Source organism: Oncorhynchus keta, chromosome 1 (genome assembly GCF_023373465.1).
Source record: "Oncorhynchus keta strain PuntledgeMale-10-30-2019 chromosome 1, Oket_V2, whole genome shotgun sequence".
In the NCBI taxonomy this organism is placed as follows: Eukaryota; Metazoa; Chordata; class Actinopteri; order Salmoniformes; family Salmonidae; genus Oncorhynchus; species Oncorhynchus keta.
In genome coordinates, this window is record NC_068421.1 from 57,706,106 (window position 1) to 57,730,002 (window position 23,897).

The 23,897-nt window shown below is 42.9% G+C and overlaps 1 protein-coding gene across 1 annotated transcript; it reads right to left on the reverse strand.

The window, feature by feature from the left end:
* Positions 1–23,542, reverse strand: LOC118389011 (cortexin-1-like). Its single transcript, XM_052529117.1, is given in 4 exon segments — positions 1–2,490; positions 2,493–3,730; positions 21,547–21,723; positions 23,406–23,542. Coding segments are annotated over 2 exon segments (261 nt in total). The 5' UTR covers positions 2,568–3,730; positions 21,547–21,723; positions 23,406–23,542; the 3' UTR covers positions 1–2,304.
* Between the last annotated feature and the right edge of the window lie 355 nt (positions 23,543–23,897).

Sequence of the window (23,897 nt, forward strand, 5' to 3'; positions counted from 1 at the left end):
TTGAAGAAAAACCCATTTTTATTTCACAAAATTAAACCCTGCGTTGCAAAAACAAAGCAGTTATGAAAAATATCTACTTACAAATCTTAAACGCAAGCAAAGCTGTCTGCTCTGGGTTTAACAATGTTGAAGCTAATTTACTGCATTTTTATAGATGCTATTTGGAGAACAGCAAAAAACAAGTAAAAATGACCCCAGACATTATCACATTGGTTGCTGTAGCTTCATTCACATACAGTATACAATTAGCCGCTACACATTAACTCAGTGCTGGGTTTAAAAACTATAATTTATTATGTAGAGGGATCTGTTAGCAGAACAAATATTTGATTTAAAAAGGTAAACAAATAAGATTGTTGTTCTTACAGTTTTACATCTAATTTCCTGCAATTCTACACATTTTGCCATGGGGTGGGGAGAAATGTTTGCAGTTTTAAAGATAATTCCCTGCAATTCTACACATTTCGCCACGTTAACATGATATCTGGGTGAGAGTGACTAACAAAATCAACTGGCTCCCCCTGGAGGTCAGGGTCCCTAGGCATGGTAATTCAGCCATGATAAAATAACTAGCAAGACTAATTTAGAAATTTAAAACATGTTAACTGACATGGGCTAATTGAGGGACAGATAACGAGTAAAACTCAACCAAGTTTAGAAATTGCACCTTGTGTATTCTACTATTCTAACTCAACAGTAAGTTGAGACCCCGAAGGAGTTAAAAATAAATACAAATCCAATTCAAAAATATTGTAGCTATGGCTCTGAGTGAGAAATGCCTCTTGCATGTGTGTAGATCTTTGTTTTGGTCGTACTGTGTGAAGCGCATTGACTAGTTCCAGCAAAGATGTTGGGAAATGCGAGATGTGCGGCAGCTAACATGGCGAGAAACCTCATGCGGTGGAAAAAGTGGATGTAATATTTTTCTGAATTTTCTGTTTTTCGGAGTACCACCTGCAACTGAACACAGACATTTATAAGAGACGTGTTTCTTCCAAATCGAGACCAAAGAAAATATCGCTAAGTAGAGGCGAGATTGCTGCTGTGCTTCGTATATGGAAGCATCATGTTTCATTGTGTAGCTAGGCTAGCTCAAGAATCACAGACCAAAGACAAGATTGAGAGTGCTACAAATCAGAGAAAACACAGGAAATATTAGCAAAAGGAGACTCCATCCAAACTTTAGTTGGAATAAAAAAATAATGCATTTCTGGTCTAAAAGTCGCAGTTGTAGAGGTTTTCACTAAGCTTGGCAAGGTGGTTAAAGCTAACAGGGCAACCAAACAACATGTATGTATGTGTACATATATATTATAGATATGGCTTTGTTTCAGTTATACCAACACAAAACACACTACTAATGTTCCTTTGAAGACAAATCACCAGTCTGGATTCTTAAAAGGGCGGAATGCATCTCAACACAGTTGTAATATCTGAACCCAGTCGGAAATCTATGAGGGAAAAATACAATTGATCATTTGTCAGAGGACAATCAATATAAAAAAAAGGTCACGACTGGGAGGTACAGAAACAGGTGTGATGTAAATATTGAAAGCTACTCTGATATAGCCTATACGTTTCATCTGGAAGGATCTTGTTTGAAATCCCATTGTGTTTGTAATGGCTTTGTCAGCACTCCCCTGCATATATGGGGCGGCAGGGTAGCCTAGTGGTTAGAGCGTTGGACTAGTAACCGGAAGGAACAGGCAGTTAACCCACTGTTCCTAGGCCGTCATTGAAAATAAGAATCTGTTCTTAACTGACTTGCCTAGTAAAATAAAGGTTAAAAATAATAATAATAATAATAATATTAGCCAATCTACAGGGACTAAAAGATGAGGAGGAAGTGTTATGAGGGGAATGCAGCAAATTAAGGCAGCAGTGCAGTACATTACAACCCCTTTCTACCTCTGGCTCCGAGTTGCAAGTCTAGGTCTCAAATGGTCTAGTCTTGGTAACAGTCTGGGTCTCAAGCAATCCGGTGGTCTGGTTTTGGGCCTTGATGGCAGCATATAGTCAAAACGGCTCATCTTTCCTCGGTCTCTGCAGCAGCATGTAGTCAAAGGTCTTGGTCTGGGTGTTGAGGGATCCGGTCTTGACAACTGTGGTCTCTGTTTCTACCGGAGGGCCAGTCAAACTGCCCCCTTTAGACACTACCGGGGTCGTTTTCATTAGGGCACACCGTAGCGAAACGTTGTGCAACGGAAAATGAAAACAACATTTTCTTATTGGACAAGTTCGGGTAGTCCCTCCCTGTTTCAGTCCCCTTTCTTCCGTTTGGTGCCTAATGAACACGACCCAGGTCTAGACCAGGGCGTAGTCAAACTGCCCCCTCTCTACGCCCTCCTTGTGTTCGGTCCAGGAGGAGGATGGCATGCGGCTGTAGGGGTCCAGTAGGATGCGGAAGCAGCGCACCAGCAGGAAGACAAGGAAGAGCATGAGGAGCCCCACGAAGGCAAAGGCAGTCCTCTGCTCCGCGTCGCCCCCCACCAGAGCAGGGCTGCTGGGGGGCCCAGGGAGGGAGGGCCCAGGGGACAGCAGCAGCTCATAGTCCAGGGTGGGGACATCGCTCATCCTCCAAGCAGCCCGTCGGCAGAACTTACACACAGACTGGATGGTGGGGGGAGCGGGCAAGTGGTGGGCCACAGTTGGGGGTACAACCAGACAGACGGTTGGACAGACTGATGTGTTCTAGACAGCCTTTGTTTATCCTTTGAGATGTTAGTCTCTTTGAGATGAAGTGTCTACTTCAATAGAGATTTGGTCTTGATCCCTTCTGACAGGGTGATAGACAAACAGTATGATCAGACCTAGGATCTCTTCCCCTCACAGTGACTCAACCGTAGGCAGTAGAAGACGACAACAGCACGTGTTCATCATAACCCTGTCGTATCCATTCACACAGACAGCCGCCCGGACAAATAGGACATGACACTAGCACCTGCCAGAGTGAATAAACATAGCAGTACAACGCAGGGAAGTGTAGTAGTACTCTCAATGGGGGCTAATAGCCAGGTGTTGTCTGTAGTGGATGGTGATTGCATGAGCTGACAGCAGCATGTGCCTCATGGTCAACAGGGCCAATAATATTTGTGAAAACAGTGTCATTTGGAGGGTTGCCTGTGTGTGTGTGTGTTTTCAAAATAATAAGGGAGGCTAGAATGCTAATCAAATTACAGGGCGGTCAGTGGATCAATGGCGCTGAATGTGAAAGTAACACGCAGCACATCGGGCTAGCGTTAGATGCTAGCGTTAGATGCTAGCGTTAGATGCTAGCGTTAGATGCTAGCGTTAGATGCTAGCGTTAGATGCTAGCGTTAGATGCTAGCATTAAATGCTAGCGTTAGATGCTAGCATTAAATGCGAAATAAGCCTTTTTCTCCAGGGTAGGAACAGTGAGTGGGTTTGATAAGTAGAGCCTCTGTCTATAGCCCTGTGGGTGTCTAACAAGGTAACACTTTCACCATGCAGTCATCCGATAGATTGTGTACTTTTAGGATTGAAAACTCCTTTTCAAATATAGGGTACAAGAGATTTTGTTAAGTTCTGTGTCCGTCTGTGAATGGATTTGCACAGTCACTGGTAGGGTATGACTGTGTGGAAGAAGAGGACCTCTGAAAGAAGACTTGGTTCCTTCTGGTGTACCGAGCCAAGCATTACTCCGGGTCTGTAACCCAACAGTAACTGCTTCTCCTCCGCGTGACTTCACAACTTCCTCCCCTCACACAACCTGAAAGCACATGGAAAACATAACAGTCATCATTCCCATTATCACAACTTACTAACATAATGTTGTATCCATTATTTATGATTGTTATGGGGCTTAAAATGATATGGTTAATGCTTGACCAAGAACTTCGTTAGACCATATCCACGACAGATAACTTTTAAAACCCTGCAAACTCCACTAAATACTCCCATTGTTAGACTAGGGTCAATAAGTAACAATTACATTCTGACATTTCCCAGCTGCTGTAGCGAGTGTTACACTGCTTGATTACAGTGGTATTAGAAGAAGATTAACCATAATGAGTACACTCTTGTAAACGTTGATGTCGCAAATGTCACATTCGTACATCAGCGCACTGTTTCAGCAGTTGTTTTTTTGCTCAATGGAAAAAAAAAAAGTCATATGGAATCAAATGGTTTCTCATTAATTATATAAAATCACATCTCCAGGACAGCTGGATCGGGTTTCAAATCAGAGGTACAGTACACCAGGCCATTACCAGACCATTCCCACAAACCCCATGCACAATGGCCCCATTCAGTGGAAAGAGAGGTAATTTGGCGCACAGAGAGGTTGGACAGAGCCAGGTTGGAGTACAGTTTTTTGGCATCTTCTACCTCTTCCCTAGCAAGCCGTCCTTGACAAGGTTCTTCACACATAACGCTGACACACTACTGTATCTAGAAAAAAAGTATGTGTCATTGTACATTGTCACCTGTGCTAATACTAGTCTACACTGTAGACTCACTCTCTCACTTCCTCTCTCTCCTCTCGACCTCTGAGCCGGAGATGGTGTGCTATTCTATCAGTGTTATTCAATCACCAGCTCCCCAGTGGTCTCCACTCCTGACACACAGCTCCCTACCGACTCTGGATGGCCGCCTCCCCAGTGGTCTCCACTCCTGACACACAGCTCCCTACCGACTCTGGATGGCTGCCTCCCCAGTGGTCTCCACTCCTGACACACAGCTCCCTACTGACTCTGGATGGCTGCCTCCCCAGCTGTAAGTACTGGCTACATGCATGTTACACACTGAGCATGATGGTCTTTGATTAAAGCACTAAAATTGGGAACAGGAGTGAGGGTACTTTAATATAAATTGAGAAGGGTCAAAATTTGATTGCGTGCGTGTGTGTAGTCGTTCATTTGGGGGGGGGTCCCTAGTTCAGGGGCGTGCACATACATCTCAAATATAATTTTCCCCTCCAGAAATGGGTCCAATATAACATATTGATCAATATTATCAGGCTGATTCAGCATAGTGGCTATAAATAAATAGGCTGAGGGTTGCCCATCTGCATTTACCCTATTGGGCTCCTCATTAGCTAGATCACTTAACTCTATAAACATTAGGCTATCTTGTTACTTGTTATAGTAACATTGATGACTTGAATGCCCGCAAAAAAACGATCCACTGGCACTCAGCCAACCAGGGATCATGTACTGTGAATATAATCAGAGAGGAAGAGGCTAAGCAAGAGGGCTTACTCTGCCCAAAATCTGTGCACGAAAAATAAGACCAAAGTGAGGCATTTGGATGGGGGTTAATGAGTGTGGAATTTGGTCAACAAAAAAAAATGAATCGCTAATTTGCTGTGTGAGACTTATTTGTTTGAATAAAAGTTTCATAACGGTTTGGTTGCTAGAATGCACTGGTGTGTTTTCCCACGACTGCATTAAGAATGTTAGGCTACAATGACTGGGCTCGCATTTCTCTCCCCCTGTGCACCACTCGCAATTTGAATGTGCCTCGAGAGGAACATAATTTTGTAGCATAGACTGCAACAGGCTGAACAATTGAATAAGTCAACTATTTCACTATGGGGTTTTTGCTGTTGATTCCTCATGTTGTTGGTTGTAGAAAATGTAAAATGTGGACACCAATTTTATTTATTTTTGTTCATTAAAATAACAAAAAGTACCGGGTCTCGGAAACAGCGGGACCCGTGTATGTGTGCGTGTTTGAGCTGGAAACCTTGCAAGGTGACGTCTCCCTCTGACTGTGGGAGATAGTGCTGCCCAGCAGTAGTGGTTCCCTCTCCACTGACCAGTGCCTGCCCAGCATGGCACAGAGACCAGAGACAGATGGCAGCGCACCACAGGACACACACACATACAACTATTACATCACAACACAGTACAGGCATGCAGATCAGCCTGACTAGCTGTGAGACTGTCCATCTGCTTCTTCAGAGCCACACATGTCCCTCGGCATGGGGGTTCATCACACGTGCACATAAGCCAAACACACACATACACACAATTGAGGCATCTCAATTATTTCCTCTGACACAAGTCCAGAATAGAAAAAAGGAAGTAGAGAAGTAGAAAAAGTAGTAAAGTAAGTAAAAAAGGCATAACAGACTGACTGCTGGCTGAGAATGTCCCCCCTTGGGCAATGACAACGGGACAGGAAGTACATCTCCCTGCAGTACCTGTGGCTCCTTGCTTTGTGCCTGTGGGTCTCTGTGTGTGACAGAGACAGAGTACTTCTGAAACTGGCTGCTGTTCAATAGGCTCGAAATCACCCTGAGACAAACATGTAACTAATCACCTGTCACATGTTCCAGTGAGCAGACTCACCTCCACACAAACAGTGGCTATGGATTCAATCATCCAATCATAGGAAACTTTAACTGGAGTTGCACTGTTCTTTAAAAAAAGGTCATTCCCTAACCCCCAAACTATTGATTTGACTTGGAATTGAACGTTTGCAAGGTTACATTTTAAATTTGGCAAGTGTACAGAGAGACCTAGCACTATCCAAATGTAAGGTTCTGATATCTAGTAGCTTTGTAAAATCACAAACTCGTTAGAACGGACCTTGATCGTGTGCTAGAAAGAGGATATCACAAAGCTCTAACCACTCTCTCTTTCACTGAGGCGTTAAGGGAAATAATTGTTCTGTGGCTGTCAGTCAAAGTGTGTGTATCCTTCTGTCACCCATGATGGAACATCTCATCCAGGACAACACTCCTTGGTATCAGATGGATGTAGCTACTGCAACACTGGACTGGCCTGAGGCTGCAGGGGAAACTGCTGCTCTAGACTGTGCTGACCACGCTGTCTCTCATTCCATGTGCCAGAATGCTGCCGTTGGTGAGGACATTCTCACTTTTACTGTTAAGTAGAGGCTGCAAGTTACCAACAAAATATCTAGCACTCTGGCACCCTGCGAACCATGCACCATTTTGTATTCTACATGAGTCAAATGTAATGGAGTCCATTGCCCATGTTGTGAATGGCTGCTGTTCATAAAAGGATTTGTACATTGCTAGACATGACCGCCTTGTCAACCTGATAGCCAGCGAGGTGAAACAAGTAGTCTCACCAACAGCACACATGCATAAACATTATTGTGTAAGTGGAAGCTGGTTTGATGATGTGTTGTCTTGTGGGCCAAATACACCAGATTTTGTTGTTGTGGGGGGAAGGCCAGGGGGAGGAGCTCCTTCTGGAAGTGGGCTGCTCATTGGACGGCTACATGGTGCAGGCCTTTGCCTAGAAGCTGCTTAAATACCAGCTCCTCGTGGCGCTTGGACAGTCTCGGGTGTAGGTGCAAGCTGGTGGCTCTGATATTTGGCAGTCTCGGCCACATACACAGGCTTGCAGTGCGTGGCCTCTAGATTCTGAGCCTGAAAAGAAAAACTACGACAAAGCAATTGGCTAGGTACTGCTCTGTTTCAGCTGTTGTGGGCAGCCTAGCTGTTTGGAGGAGGTACTTTCTGTACCCTTGAGTGCCATGCAGACATGTTGGGATCAGTGGAAAACTGATTGGATTTGAAAAATTAATTATTGTCTACTTTTTACCCCTTTTTCACCCCACCTGGTAGATACAGTCTTGTTCCATCGCTGCAACTCCTGTATGGACTCAGGAGAGGCGAAGGTCGAGAGCCATGCGTCCTGCGAAACACGACCCTGCCAAGTCACACTGCTTGTTTAACCCGGAAGCCAGCCGCACCAATGTGTGAGGAAACACCGTCCAGCTGGCGACAGAAGTCAGCTTGCAGGCGCCCGGCTCGCTGGGACATGGAAACGTGGACATGGAAATCCCGGCCGACCAAACCCTCCCCTAACCCGGACGACGGGCTAATTGTGCGCTGCCTCTTGTGGTCCCCCCGGTCACGGCTGGCTGTGACACAGCCTGGGATCAAACCTGGGGCTGTAGTGACACCTCAAGCACAGTGCTTTAGACCGCTGCGCCACTCGAGAGGCCCCTTTCAACCAACTTTTAACCTAAATCCAATGGCATGGTGAATTTTTGTTGATTAAACATTTAATTGCTGTTAGTTGACAACTCAACCAAATGTAAATCAAAAATAGACGTTGAACTGACGTCTGTGTCCAGTGGGTACAGTCACTCAGTGAGTGCAGTGTCAGTCAGGCAGTGGGAAGGAAGTCGGAAGGAAGCAGGGAGATTGCTCCGCTTATTTTCTTCCTCGTTAGCCATCCCTCCAACCATCACCCTCCATCAGGCTCACCCGCCCGCTCCATTACTCCATGAGGACACTTCCTCTCAGCCCTGCTGCTGGAACGAGTCCTCTGAGAGGTGCAGAGGGGACAGGGGGCCTCATCACTCTTCATAGAACACACACACACCACCACCCCCCCCGGGTGCGCCTGCACACAACCATTGGTCACACCGATGGTGACAGAGCTCATCAGAGTAAATGACGAAATAGATAAATGATATTAATTTACCTTACCAGCTCCCGCTCTGCCCTTTCCATGCTCTCTAAGTGTGCACACAGGCGCACAAACACACACACACAACCTGCAGTAACGTGACAAGGCAATATCTTTTCATTAAGTCCAACACCATTACTGTATTATCAAGCCCCGTCTAACTGCAACCCCTAAATACATTCTTCACTTGGCTCAGCAGGAAGAGGGAAACAATAAAAGGCTTGATTTGTCATTATTTATGGCTAGTCTGAGTCCTTTCTGTAATAGTAATTAAAGTTGACGAGAGAGGGGGAGGGTACAGAAAGCGAGAGCAAAGTAAAGAGAAAAAATAAAGAGAGAAACAAAGGGAAAGATAAAGAGACAGGGTACAGAGAGCGAGTGAGAAAGAGTGAGTGACAGAGATAAGAAGAGAGATGGAGCCCCCTCCTGTAAAAATCCTAACGTCCTCCAGTCTCACAGGACTACAGGGAATTAAATAAACACTTTCCAATTCAGTGTTTATAAAGATAAAAGTGGAATTGAGAAAAGGGTAGAGGAGTCAGTCAACAAACCTCAGGTTGTTTGCATGAAAAACATACGCTAATACTATACAGAAGAGGCCAGACTGTATGGTCCATGGGAGATCCTATTGATGCTATCCATCATGGCACTTATTAACATGCTTCTTTGATTTGAGCCATGTCTAGATATACTAGTGTTTGTCCTTTTCCATTCATCACAGCATAAAGGGGACTCTAACTCTGACACAAAAGCAGTATAGCACCAGGTCACCTTGGGCTCCCAACAACAAAACCAACCAAATTTCAACCGCAACCACCAGTCTATATAAAAAAACACTACACCCTCACCCACCTCTGTTCAAGGGGACTTTAAGAGACAACAAGACAAAAATTGGCAAAGTGGCATTTCCATTTACACTTAGGATTCCTCTCAGGCTATGGCCCTGGTCTCTCACGGACACTGTACTTAATGATGCAGGCCACCATTCAAAACACTGATGTAATTGAGATCAAGTTAAGCAGATAAACATACAGCTGTTCCATCTTGAAGTGCCTGTTAAGCCCTGCCATCACCTTCTAGTCAGCCTGCCACTTTAATGAGAAGAGGACCAAACTCTTTTTTTGCAGTGTGTATGTTGAGGTGGTGGTGCCGGGGCATAAACAAACAAAAAAACATTGTAGCGACTAAAAACTAAAGCGAGATGAATTATATATTCATACATTCTCCAGGCATGTCAATTTACATATATAAAAATGTACTTTTCTCCCATTCGCCACTCGTAAATTTGAAGTATAGGCCATTCAGACCTGATGAAACTGTGTCCTTTGGAGATTAGGAATTGTCCATGGCTTCCCTTTATCACCGTGATGCATGACAGGCAGAGGCAGGACAAATCTGCTCTAGACAGGAGCACAAAGGCTCAGCGTTTCCTTTTACAAAGCCCACTCTTATCCCACAGACGCATCATGCAGAATATTTGAAGCACTGACGTGATCAGTCAGTTCAAATTCTTATTAGTGTTTGAATCAGTTATGGAGACAAATGTATTAGAACGTGAACATATGCCCTGCTGGGCTGGTGTTGAGTTAGACAAAGGGTCACCTGGTAAGAGAGGAAAGCAGCACACTTCAACCTAGCTGGGGAGAGGATCCTCCTCTAGTTTAGAACAGCTGCTTCCACTCCAGGATGTTAGTGTAATTTCCCTGATTGTCTGAGCCGTCAGTGTGTGCGTCAGGCTGTGGCCTTCTATAAAAGAGCCCATGCTGCTGATGAGTAATATCAGTCTTCAGTGTCCCTCAATACTGACTGAGAAAACAGCCTCCTCTCAGAGGGTGGGATGTAGGCAGTACCCATTTAGAAATCTCTCATTAGTACAAACACATACCCTACAGTACACACACACACTTTCGTGGGGTCCTTTCTCTCACTTCATTCTCAGTTTATATTGATCTACATTTGCCTGTGAAAAAGCAGAACAGGACTGTCTCGAAGAACAACAACACCAAGAAAAGAGCATCAATGCAACCCTGTGTCCCTACGAGACTGCCAAGGTGAAGGGCAGCCTTAGAACAACCACTCCCCCCACCAGTCACAGAGAATATCACTCAGTCTGGTCAAACCCACCTGAAAACACATCTTTAATTTACATCCCAAATCACACCATGAAATATTCAGCGAGACGAGGGCCATCCGAAGTGGCAGTGAGTGAGGCAGCGTCCGACAGGGCTCGCTCTGGCGGGGCCCCCAGCCACTCATCCCAGACCCCCCACTGTCAGCCGAACTGCCAGACGCGTGTAAGGAACTGAGACCCCACTGAGAAAGAGGTGGGCGGATGCAGGGAGAGATAGGAAGAGCGGAATGCTAATCCCTGTGATTCATGTCTGTCTGTATTCATGGAGAAACGCGCACGATAGTCAGCCAGGCAGACGAACATCAATCAGAGGGATCTGGGAGGGAGCGGGTGGCAGGAATATGGAGATGTCAGCAGTCCCAAAGTCAGAGGACAGCACTTTCCTCTGTTCTGAGTATTCTGACTGTCCCCACAGCGGACCATCGGGGCCCGTGCCAGATCACGGAACATCAACGCATTACATTACACGCTCCGAAGAGCACCAAGGCAAAGAGTCAGCAAAGTCAAAACTTTACTGAAAATGTACAAAAGGTCAGAAAGGTTAGAGAAACTTTAAGGATACAATACATTTCAGTCTGTGAAGACATGCTGACAGATTGGGACCGGATAGTCCACGCCCTCTTTTCTCATCTCTGGCCACAATGTTAAGTCTGTCTTTTAGATTAAATGAAAGGGCAGTTGAGAACTAAAAACACAGATTCTCCAGTCAAGCTGATAGCTGGGCTCCACATATACAGGACATGCTGACTGTCCAGATCCCATTCACATTCAAAGGTATAAATTGAGCCCTGAAGAATGGATTTAGCAATAAAGAGTTTGTCCCCACAAAGACATAGATAGATGCATGACGTTGGTAAAGTCAGAGTCAGTAAAACTGATCGCTGGGCTAGAGGGAAATCCTCAAGCCTCAGAATCATATCTATCAAAGAAAAGCAGACCTAACACATTTAGAGAAGAAAGGGAGAGCTTAACAGAAGAACCCTTAACAGTCAGCAGATTCTAGTCCAAGTAGGCAGTTGGCCACCACACAAAGACAGGTTTAATACTGGAGGTCTGGCTCGGTGTGGGAGGCTAAAGGGCTATCTTTAATAGTGCTCCACACTCTCAGATGAAGAGAGGTCATAAAACCCGGCCCAGTGTCAATTATCAAATGGCTCCAGAATATAGGGACGATGAATATTTGAAGAGAGATCTTCGGCAGGAAATCAAACCGAGGAGGATGGTAATACAATGCAACACAATTCAGAGGAGGCCCTTAGGAAATCTGTGCTGTTTGTGAGAGACCTAAGCTTGAATAGCTCTGACTCCAGGTGTCGAGGAGGCAATAGATGTCCATTCTGTATGCACAGCGGTGATATCCCATTGCTCTTCCCTGTGTGTGTGTGTGTGTGTGTGTGTGTGTGTGTGTGTGTGTGGCCCTGCTGTAACATCAACTGGGCTGTAGTGGAGCGGGTCAAAAGTTTGAAGTTCTTTGGTGTCCACATCACCCACGAACTATCATGGTCCAAACATAACAAGACTGTCGTGAAGAGGGCACAACAAAACCTTTCCCCCCTCAGGAGACTGAAAAGATCTAGCATGGGTCCTCAGATCCTCAAAAGGTACTACAGCTGCACCATCGAGAGCATCCTGACCGGTTGCATCACCACCTGGTATGGCAACTGCTTGGCATCTGACTGTAATGCGCTACAGAGGGAAGTGCGTACAGACCAGTACATCACTGGGGCCAAGCTTCCTGCCATCCAGGACCTATATAATAGGCGGTGTCAGAGGAAAGCCCATAAAATTGCCAGAGACTCCAGTCACCCAAGTTATAGACTGTTCCCCCGCTACCGTACGGCAAGCGGTACCGGAGCACCTAGTCTAGGTCCAAAAGGCTCCTCACAGCTTCTACCTCCAAGCCATAAGACTGCTGAACAATTAATCAAATCGCCACTGGACTATTTACATTGACCCCCCACCCCCCTGTACACTGCTGCTACTCAGTGTTTATCATCTATGCCTAGTCACTTTACCCATACCTACAAGGTACAAATTACTTCAACTAACCTGTACCCCCGCACACTGACTCGGTACCGGTACCCCCTGTATGTAGCCTCGTTATTGTGCTACTATTTATTATTATTTTTTACTTTAGTTTCTTTGGTAAATATTTTCTTAACTCTTTTTGAACTGCACTGTTGGTTAAGGGCCTGTAAGTAAGCATTTCACGGTAAGGTCCACACTTGTAGTCGGCACATGTGACAAATAAAGTTTGATTTGATCCAATAGCACATATAGATGGAGGACAATATAAAAAAGACAAGCAGCTGCTCCTGGTGTTTCCTATTAACATCAGTTATGAAACAGGCAAAGAGCAGGACATAATGAGGATCAAATGAAACACGTAGTCCAGGAGTATTCACACCGGTGGTCCGCATACTGCAGGGGGGTCCACGGAAATATACACACACACACACACACACACTACCAGTCAAAAGTTTGGACACCCCTACTCATTCAAGGGTTTTTCTTACTTTTTTTACTATTTTCTACATTGTAGAATAGAGAAGACATCAAAACTATGAAATAACATAAGGGATCATGTAGATGTCCCCAAAAAAGTTAAACAAATCAAAATATAAATGTTAGATTCTTTAAAGTAGCCATCCTTTGCCTTGATGATGGCTTTGCACACTCTTGGCATTCTCTCAACCAGCTTTGCCTGGAATGCTTTTCCTTCACGCTGCGGTCCAACTCGTCCCAAACCACCTCAATTGGGTTGAGGTCGGGTAATTGTAGAGGCCAGGTCATATAATGAGTGTATTTTTAATTTAACCGGCTAAACAAGTACTCTTAGCGAAAATGTGTTTAGACTTAGCCTTGAAATGTATTTTAGAGTTGACAAAATAATGAAAAACTATTGACCAAATCTATTCATTTTAAAATGTTGATTATGTCTCCTTGCCATTATCATTCACCTGATAAGACAAAACATGTTAAAAATAAAAAAGTATTTAAGTATGATGGGCGGCCGGTTTTCCCGGGAGGGGGTCCCTGAGCCCTAGGACCATGCCTCAGGACTACCTGACATGATGGCTCCTCGCTGTCCCCAGTCCACCTGACTGTGCTGCTGCTCCAGTTTCAACTGTTCTGCCTTGTTATTATTCGACCATGCTGGTCATTTATGAACATTTGAACATCTTGGCCATGTTCTGTTATAATCTCCACCCGGCACAGCCAGAAGAGGACTGGCCACCCCACATAGCCTGGTTCCTCTCTAGGTTTCTTCCTATGTTTTGGCCTTTCTAGGGAGTTTTTCCTAGCCACCGTGCTTCTACACCTGCATTGCTTGCTGTTTGGGGTTTTAGGCTGGGTTTCTGTACAGCACTTTGAGATATCAGCTGATGTACGAAGGGCTATATAAATAAAATTTGATTGATTGATTGATTGATTGTAAGAAAAGGTTGAAAATCACTGATTTAGTCTGATTGTCAGTTTTACAATTTTGGCGTTGACTGCATCTAACCAATCACACACACTTAATAGTTAAAGAGGTGGGTTATTTTTAATGCACCATTGGGGGTTAGAATTTCTATTGAAATACCAAAAACAAATATGCCAATTAAATTTGTATTATTATTCTTTTTTAATCCTGCTAATGTAGCCCTCGCTTGTTTGACTTCTTTACACTAATTGTATGGGTTGGGAGCAAGGCCCCAGGGTTCCAGTCAAGAAGCACACTTTCTAGTGCTCAGGACACTTTCAGTATTGCAGTTTAGTTGAAGTCGACCCAGCCTAAAAAGACAATTTAATTTTCACCCTCGTGCCAAAACAAATATCCATAGAATTATTCAAGTAATTGTCTTGAAGCCAATTTATTTTCCATCACAGCCAAAAATATTAACTCGCACTGGTCCAGAGCACTACTGCACAGGCATTATCGTCTCTGTAAAGCAGATGGCAAACCACCACGAAACGGCGTACGATTACGTTGGATACGGTCTACAATTCATGTACTACTAAAGATAAGAACCAGAAGGGAAGTGGGACATATTTTACCTATGACGTTTGTGAACAGAGAATCTTGACCGGTTTTTTACCCCCGGCAAGGCACCAGTGCGAACTGCCATCTTCTACAAACGACTTTGTCATCTACCGCTTTTACAATGATCATCGTCCTCTATAGGAGGGACATTTGACTGGGACATCACACCATTTGTATGTCTCAAAATCGGTTTACACGTTGTCAAGGAAGGCAGTCACATGTGTTGCAAAGCAGAGGATCACTGGAGGAAGCTAAGCTGTTAGCATCACACGGACACCTGTTACACTTCCAGTATTATTCCTTCAGTAAATATTACACATGATTTTCCTTGCTTGTTCGATGACATTGCTTAGATACCAGTCTCCTTTCAAACCAAAATAGACCGTATGCACATCATACATAGGAACTGTTACACGAACACACTCACAGTCATACAATTTCATGGCACTTTGGTATTTGGTCCACCTCATATAGGAAGGAGGCTGCAGGTTATTCCACTGTTCACCTTAATTTGTTTGAAAACTGTATTTTCTGTGAGTGCACTCACTCACTGTTCCCGATCAGTCAAGTTTCATTATATTCTTGTTAGATGATGTATAGCAGAAATATGGCCTCTCTGAGAGTAGCATGGCTGGACATTGTAATTCAGATGAAGTGTGTTCACTGTAGCTTCTGATGGGATTATACCCTGTGTTTAAAATCCAAAATAGATCCCTCTAACTACTATTATCTCATCAGGCTCATGACATGAGTGATATTAAATCATGTTTGATCACCTTGACACAAAACAATGATATATCGTTTTGTTATGGTCCAAGAAAGCATACAAATGCCTTTTCACATAATTAAAAAAATAATAATAATCTTAAAAGCAATGTAAACAATTGCACATTAGTATCATAAATCATAACTGACAGTAACATTTTTTTGCTGAATAATATTGTGCCAAAACAGTATTCCCAATATTCTGCTTCAGTCAGAGCATTCACAGAAACATTTTTATTGCTGCACTTTGGCAAAGGTACTATAATTAGCTAATTCCCAGCTAGCACATATCGTTCTGAGAACCATATGTTTCTTAGAGATCTGTGAGAATGTGGTCGTTCTATGGTTATTTTGCATACAACAACCTGTTAATTCAAGTCTATTAACCGCTGATCACGTCTCAGTCCAAGGCATGTAACAGTTAGCATGTCATTCTTGTTTACATGTAACCGAAGTGAAATGGTTAGCAGTGGTGCGCGCTCATAGCGTTTCAATTGGTGACGTCACTCACTTTGAGACCTTGAAGTAGTGGTTCCCCTTGCTCTGCAAGGGCTGCGGCTTTTGTGGAGCGATGGGTAACAATGCTTCGTGGGTGACTTGTCTGTCCCTGGTTCGAGCCCGGCGATGGGACGTACTAAAGTTATACTGTTACATTGATGCCGTTGACCAGGCCGCGCCCACTGATCCTGATCTTAATGAGTGCTTGTTTCCTTTGAAATGGGGTCTGTTTGAATAGACTAAAATTAACAGCTGTGTAAACAAACATGGCATGGCTAAGTGTTACATGCCCTCGGACTGAGACGTGGTCAGCAGTTAATAGACCTGAATTAACAGGGTGGAATGATGAGACTGAGAAAAGTTAGTGTTCAGTATCAGTTCATTTTTTGTCTAAATCAATCATCACGTATACATTACAACTGCACTGTTAAAGTATTTTCACATTCCATATTGGGTATCAAAATAAAGGTCTCAAATTCAAAAAGCCATCTCCATACATCTACAAATTCACATTTTACCTTTCACTAATAGTCAAATGAATAGAGAATATAACCTGAGACTATTCAATCAGTGTAGCATTCAGCATATACCAACAAAAGCTATTTGGAATGTCAAACCATGAAGTTGTTCCAGAAAAGGCTACATCACATTATATAGAGCTCACTGTACTAGCAGTGTCAATTCCCATAACGCTACAAATCACTGGAGCCCTGTGCTAAACAATGTTAGAAACATTACATTCTAAATTATCAACATTACATTCTAAACTATCAATATTCAAGCTCACAATTGCTGAAACCCAATAGCGTAGATAGAGCTAGCTAGTGCTTAGCAAAGATACATTTGGTTAGAATAAAGTTAGCGAACTGTTAAATGCTATTTTGAATGCTAATACAAACACATTCTAGACACATTGCATATGTACAAATATTACCTGAAGTAAACAGAGCCTTTGTTCATAGAAAAGAAAACAAATGAGCTAAAAACATTGTTGAAAAAGTCAAACATTTCAGACACCATCTTGTTGCCTTTGCTTGCATGTAAACCATTAGCAACCATTGAGGGAAAATACAAACCAGTTAACCCCATTAAAACTCCCTTCAAACATCTCCAAAATCTTGGACTATGTAGTTAACCATGATATCTCAATATTTCAGGACTCATATTGTACTTTTACACCTTTACATTCCTGAATGATAAGAGAGAAAGTTAGTGTTCAGTATCAGGCATTTTCCAAGACTGAAGAAACATCCAAGACCTCACGATCCTACTAACACTCCCCATTGACATCACAGCTCCCACTAGTGGTGGTAACCATATACATTACCTTCAACGCAAATACCTGGGAGACCTAGAAAATTAAAGGGATGGTGCCATAAAATAAATAAATAAAACGTCAAAACTGTGTGCGTAACACACTCCCTGACAAAAAGAAAATTGCTCCTGACATTTAACCCTTATTTACATGTCATTGGTATGTATAAGTGCTTCACTTTAAATTCTTTCCTATTAATACGTTAAGGCACTAGTGTGGGGTAGGGTAGTGTTTGGTAAGGCTGTGGAATGTCATACATTGGAATTTCCCAGACTGTCATAGGTGGCACCCCAAAAACCTCTAGTGTTTGATTGCGGTGTGTGGCTGGAAGGATGGCTGACCTAGCGTGTGCTAAGAAGCATCTGTGCAGGCCTTCTCTCACGTGTGGGCCTCCTAGCCTGTCCAACCTGCGTCAACTAGTGGGGGGGTTTACTAGGAGTCTTTCCTCTTGCACAGGTGTTCTTCGTACAGGTATTCTTCGTCCATATCCATCTCTGTGTCTGACCGTGCTGGTTCAGTGGGTAAGTATTCCTCTTCTTGTTCTCCTCCTTCCGACTCTTCTGGTCTTTGGATTTCTCTTTCGGGTGCAATAACTCTGGTAGGTACAGCGTCGTGTGGGTCCTACACGTGCTGGGTTCCTCGGAGTATCATAGATTGTCTGTTCTTTGCTATTTTCTTACAGGTATTATCAGCCAGGCATGTGCTCCTGTGCTTTCGTCATCGGAGTCTTGTATCATTGTTTTGGGTCAGCTCTTCCTTTTCTCTTTAGGTGGGTTTGTCTGTGCAGGCTGCGGTGGTAAGTCTGCAGGTAAGTCGTTGACTAGGTGCAGGAGATTGCGGTGGAAGATACAGGTCTTGTTCCCAACCATCTTTGGACAGAGTTTGTACACTGGATTGTAACTCAATTGCTCTTTAACTACATATATTGTCTTTTCACAGTATGACCTCAACTTTCTAGGTCCACCTCTCTCACTTAGGTTTCGTACAAGGACTGTAGCCGGTGTGCGTTCTCAGCATCTGAAGTAGGGTCCTATCGAATACTTCAGCCGAGTTGCCCTGAGGGTGATAGGGAGATGTCCTTGAGTGAACCACTCCAGTCATTTGCTGCAGTGTTTTGAAGAACTTGTTTTCAAACTCTCAACTTTGATCGTGGTGTAACTGGGAGTGGTATCCGAACCTTGGGATCAAGTCATTGAATATCATTTCAGCTACTGTTCTTCCGGATTTGTTCTTGGTCGGATACGCTTGTGCGAATCTTGTGAAATGATTGATGACTACCTGGATGTAATCAAAGCCACCTTTGCTGGCCTCCAGATGCATGTAGTCGATAGAGACTAGCTCTAGTGGTGAACTTGTGGTTGATATTGCCAGTTGGTGCTCGTACATGTGTGACTGGCTTCTTTTGCCTGATACAGCGCCAATGTCTTCCAACATGAACCATGTCATCATTAACACGTTGTTTCAAGACCATTTGCTTGTACAGGCCTGGTAAGACTAGCTCATGACTTTGACTGGTTCTCCGCTACAGGAGACCATTGTCAATGCGTAGTTTTCCCCATTCATGCATCAGTTTCTTGGTAGCAGCAAGCCACTTGTCAGAGGCATCACCGTGGTGCATGAAGGCAAGTCAAAGTTGAGGCAGGCGGACTGGCTAACGTGTCGATCAGTCTCCCAAGGGTGCTTTAGTCCATTCTACTGGAGAACTTTGACTTCACCCACTTCAAGCTGGGCACTGTGGGTGGGTCGTCTTGTGACGGAAGGTTTGGCCCAACCTACCCAGTCTCTCACTTTCATTGCTTGTTATTTTGATTACATGCCTCAGTAATGCTTTATCTGATAGGGTAATAAGAGAGGAGGGGTCTTAATTCTGCCACGACCCCATTGTCATATCAGGCGGCTTCACCTAGTTTGGGAACGGCTGCTCTAGTGTCATGAGACTAACCAGGAACGGCACCTGTATTGACAGATCTGGATCACCGTTGCCCAGGCGGTCCATCCTTACCTCGACGTGCTGCTCTTTTCTCCTAAGTGAGACCGAAACAAATGTTTCAGCTCAGCAACAATCCTTTCATTCTTATTTATTAGTATGTCTTTAAAGTTCTGGTTTGATGATGCAGAAGACATCTGTGATGATTTCAGCTTTACTGTGTTTTAATGTTGTAACTAATGTCAGAAGTGTTGTCACCTATGACACCCCCCCACACACACACACATCTTGTGCTGCAGATATGGTAGGTCTCTGATGGCGACCATGCCATCAGCTGTGAGGTGTGCTGCATGGTCTGTGCTCAGGATTTTAGACAAGCTGCTAAGTTCCTTTACAGTAGGTGGTTTGTCTGGTGTGGGTGTGGCAGGTGTTACTCAACTCCTTCAGTGTATTCTGCCTAGCTCCTTATAACTGGTCAAAATCCACTGATACTCAGACTCTTGTATTTCAGTATCAGCAGTAGCTACATTATCAGATATATCTGGTCACTGGACTACCTTCACAACCTCATCAATAGCATCCTTTATAAAACAGTAACTGAGCCATACCCCTATCCTGTAGCTCAAGCAGGGTCTTGCAACACATGAATTCACACACTGTCAAAACAACCTTCCTCATTAGACTTGTTTAGCTTAGCTGGGTCTAGCTCTGCTACCACAACAAGACTTTTAACTGGAAAACTTAAATGAGATGCCAGTGTAGGCAACCTTTTCTTAATGGCCCAGACCCTTTTTGTCATTGGACATGATGCACGCTTCAAAACACTTAAGGTACATAGTGCTGCACTCCTCTCAGTCAGGATCCCCTTTCATGAAGGAATGTGACTGGAACGAATTGCAAAAAAAAAAAAATCGCTGAAGTTGGAGACTTTTATCTCCCTCACCAACTTCAAACATCTGCTATCTGAGAAGCTAACCGATCGCTGCAGCTGTACATAGTCTATCGGCAAATAGCCCACCCATTTTTACCTTCCTCATCCCCATACTGTTTTTATTTATTTACTTTTCTGCTCTTTTGCACACCAATATCTCTACCTGTACATGACCATCTGATCATTTATCACTCCAGTGTTAATCTGCAAAATTGTAATTATTTGCCTACCTCATGCCTTTTGCACACATTTACATTTACATTTAAGTCATTTAGCAGACGCTCTTATTCAGAGCGACTTACGCACACAATGTATATAGACTCCCCCTTTTTTTTCCTACTGTGTTATTGACTTGTTAATTGTTTACTCCATGTGAAACTCTGTTGTCTGCTCACACTGCTATGCTTTATCTTGGCCAGGTCGCAGTTGCAAATGAGAACTTGCTCTCAACTCGCCTACCTGGTTAAATAAAGGTGAAAAAAAATAAAAAATTAGTTGCCCACTTGTAGCCCTCTCACTCTGGTCAAGCGTCATGCTGTCTGTCTCTGGTTCATAAATCTATGGATCAGATACCTCCAACAGGTGGCGCCAATCCCAGACGAGCCTGAAAATCTGTTACACTTCTCGGACAGACATGGTCAGCAGAGACTTGAATCAACAGGGTGGAAAGATGAGAGGTTAGTAGTTTTCAGTAGCAGGCATTCTCCAAGATTTTTTAAATGTCGTTTTTTTTTGTATATTTATTTTCGGTTTGTCAAGTACACATTACAACTGCATTGTAGTATTAAGTCTTTTCACATTCCATATTGGGTATCAAAATAAATGTCTCAAATTCAAAAAGCTACCTCCATACATCTACACATTCACATTTTACCTTTCACTAATAGTCAAATGAATCGTGCAGATAACCTGAGGCTAATAAATCAGTATAGTATTCAGCTATTTCATGTAAAACAATCCAATTGTACCATAAAAGGCTACCTTACACTATATAGAGAGCACAGTACTAGCAGTGTCAAATCCCATAAAGCTACAAATGACTGGAGGCCTGTGCTAAACAATGCTAGAAACATTACATTCTAAATCATCAACACGTGAGCTAACAATAGCTGAAACCCAATAGCCTAGAGCTAGCTAGTGCTTAGCAAATCTAAATTCAGGTAACATAAAGTTAGCAAACTGTTAAATGCTATTTTCTTAACAATAATTACTTTCAACACATTCTATCGTCACATTGCATATGTACATATTACCTGAAGTAAACTGTGACTTTGTTCATAGAAAATAAATCAAATAGCAAGATTGTTTGCAAAAGTACAAACAGTTTGGATGCCATCTTGTTCCCTTTGCTTACATGTAAACCATTACCGAACCTAGCGTACCTCCATTACCTATAATGGGGAAAATACAATTTTTTTTTTCACTTGGTTAAAACTCCTTTCAATTACCTTCAAACATCAAACTCATGGACTATGTAGTTAAGCATGCCATCTTAATATTTTGTGAGTCATATTGTACTTATGCACATTACATACCTGAATTAACAGGGTTGAGGGTTGAATGATGAGTCGGAAAAAAGTTAGCAGTGTTCACTATCAGGCATTCTCCAAGATAGATGAAACATCCAAGACCTCACGATCCCACTAACGCTCCCCATTGTCACAGCTCCCCCTAGTGGTGGTAACCATATACATTACCCTCAACGCAAATACCTGGGAGACCGAGACAATTAAACAAGGGGTGGCTCCATAAAAATGAAATAAAGACAAAAATATGACCATAAATATTTGTATGTGTCACGCTAGCTTCATCCTGGTGGCACAGTGGACAGAAGATAATAGGTTTGAATCTCACTGATGCCATGTCACAATACAAAATAAGAGTTTGCATGATTAATGTCTAAGGAAATTAATTTCCATGTGAAATTAATTTCCATGTGTCCTATCTGTGCTTGGAGTTTTAAAAAAGTTAACCAAAAATAAGCTAGCAGGATTATTAAAAGGCTCATTGAAACAATAAGTAAATTCCCCTTTCAGAGCGTTAATAAGACCTCCCAGGAAAACTTTCAAGGAACCAGAGTAAATCGTTCTCAGAACCTCCCTTGCAACCTAAAAATACATGTTCCCAGAAAAGGACATTTTCAAATCTTTTCTCAGAAGTTTTTACCCTTCAGGAAAAGTATGGCTTTGTTCCCACAACCAATGTGAAACCAAAAACATACATTCCCACAACTTCCAAGGAACCAAATGTACTAGCTGGGTTATGTCTTGGCATTTGTTGAATTTATATATTCTGTAGTCAACTATATACTATTGAGAAAGACATTGAGGCAACTCAGCAGAACATACTTTATGCTAAACAGCTGACTAAATGGCTGCGAAGTCTACACTACTGTAAAATACTGATCAAATATATATTTTTAATTATCTGTAAAATGTTTTGTATTCTTTTACAATACAGGGAAACTTATTGACAGGGGCCTCAATTGGGTATGGCAAGGTTTGGCGGTCGCCATAACCTAGCTCAACACCAACAATTTAAAATAGACTTCTAAAATGATTCAAATCCCGTTTAAAGGCAATTGCAGTTTAGCGTATTGATACTGACTTTAGGACCATGCGGACTCCTGAGAGCAGGAGGTTAGGCTCGTCTCAAAACAGTGCAAAGGTAAAGTTGGCTGTAATACAGATGTAGGATTAGTTTGCTACAGCAGGAAAATAATCATGCAGAAACAGGAAATGTGAATTATAATTCAACAATTTCGTTAGGGCAAATCAAGTTTGAAATTAAACTTTACAAGCCTTTCTAAAACTCAATTACATTACAAGTTTGCATTTCCTGCTTTGCAGGAATATTCTCCAAAACAAAATTAAGATCCTACATCTGTAGATGGTTTTGGCTAGGTAACTGCCGTTTGGTTTAACAATGACATAAAACTAAACTCGAGTTTTAATCATGGTGCTGTGCTAGTGCGTAGCAGCTGATTCTTGTATGACATGTTGGTAGAATGGTAAATCCCCTATTTGACTGAGGCGAACGAAGCTACAGCAACAAGGTGGTTGGCTGGAGTCAATTTAGCTTGTTTTTTGCAGTTCTCCAAATTGCATTTGAGTTTTTAAATTGTGAAAAAATGCAATACATGAGCTTCAATTTGACACAACACCAGACCACAGGTTTAGCTGAAATGACGCCCCTGCTTATTGACATGCAATGTATTTAAAAGCCCCTGTGCTTTACATATATTTTCCACATTACTACAGTATTTCCAAAGTCACTTCGAAAACGCAGATTGACATAACTACTTTCACATGCGCCTCAAAACCTATGACAGCCTATCAAAAACAATGTCACGTCTAATGTTTTTCAAAACTGTAGGCTAATAGTGTTAACAAACCTGAGTTTTTGAGAGGTGACAAGTCTTTATCCTTTACAAGAGTCCGGTTTGGTCCAACTTCGTGCGCTGTGATGTTCGCTCGTCCCAAAAGCATGTGTGTGCTCTTGCGCTTTGCTGCCTGGGGACGACTATATGATATGAGGGCTGTTTTTGCGCGAGACTCTTAAAGCACCCCACCCACTTCCCTTTCTGGAGACAGTCATCCAATCAGGAAAAAATACATCACATAACACAGTAACACAAATGATAGTAGCCTACTGTAATATTATTTGTGTCATACCTTTTGTACATTATTAATGTATACAAGTGTGAGGACAATGCATGTTTTTCATTCCATGGGGCACACAAATGCCATCATCCTTTGACACCTCATTTGGCTTCAAGATACTGTGGTGAAATTCAGGCACTTAACCCTTACCCCTTTTAGGGTCTAAAATATGAATGTTAATCCAGCCCTCTATTTTTAGGGCTCCCCCATCAGTCATTGTGTAA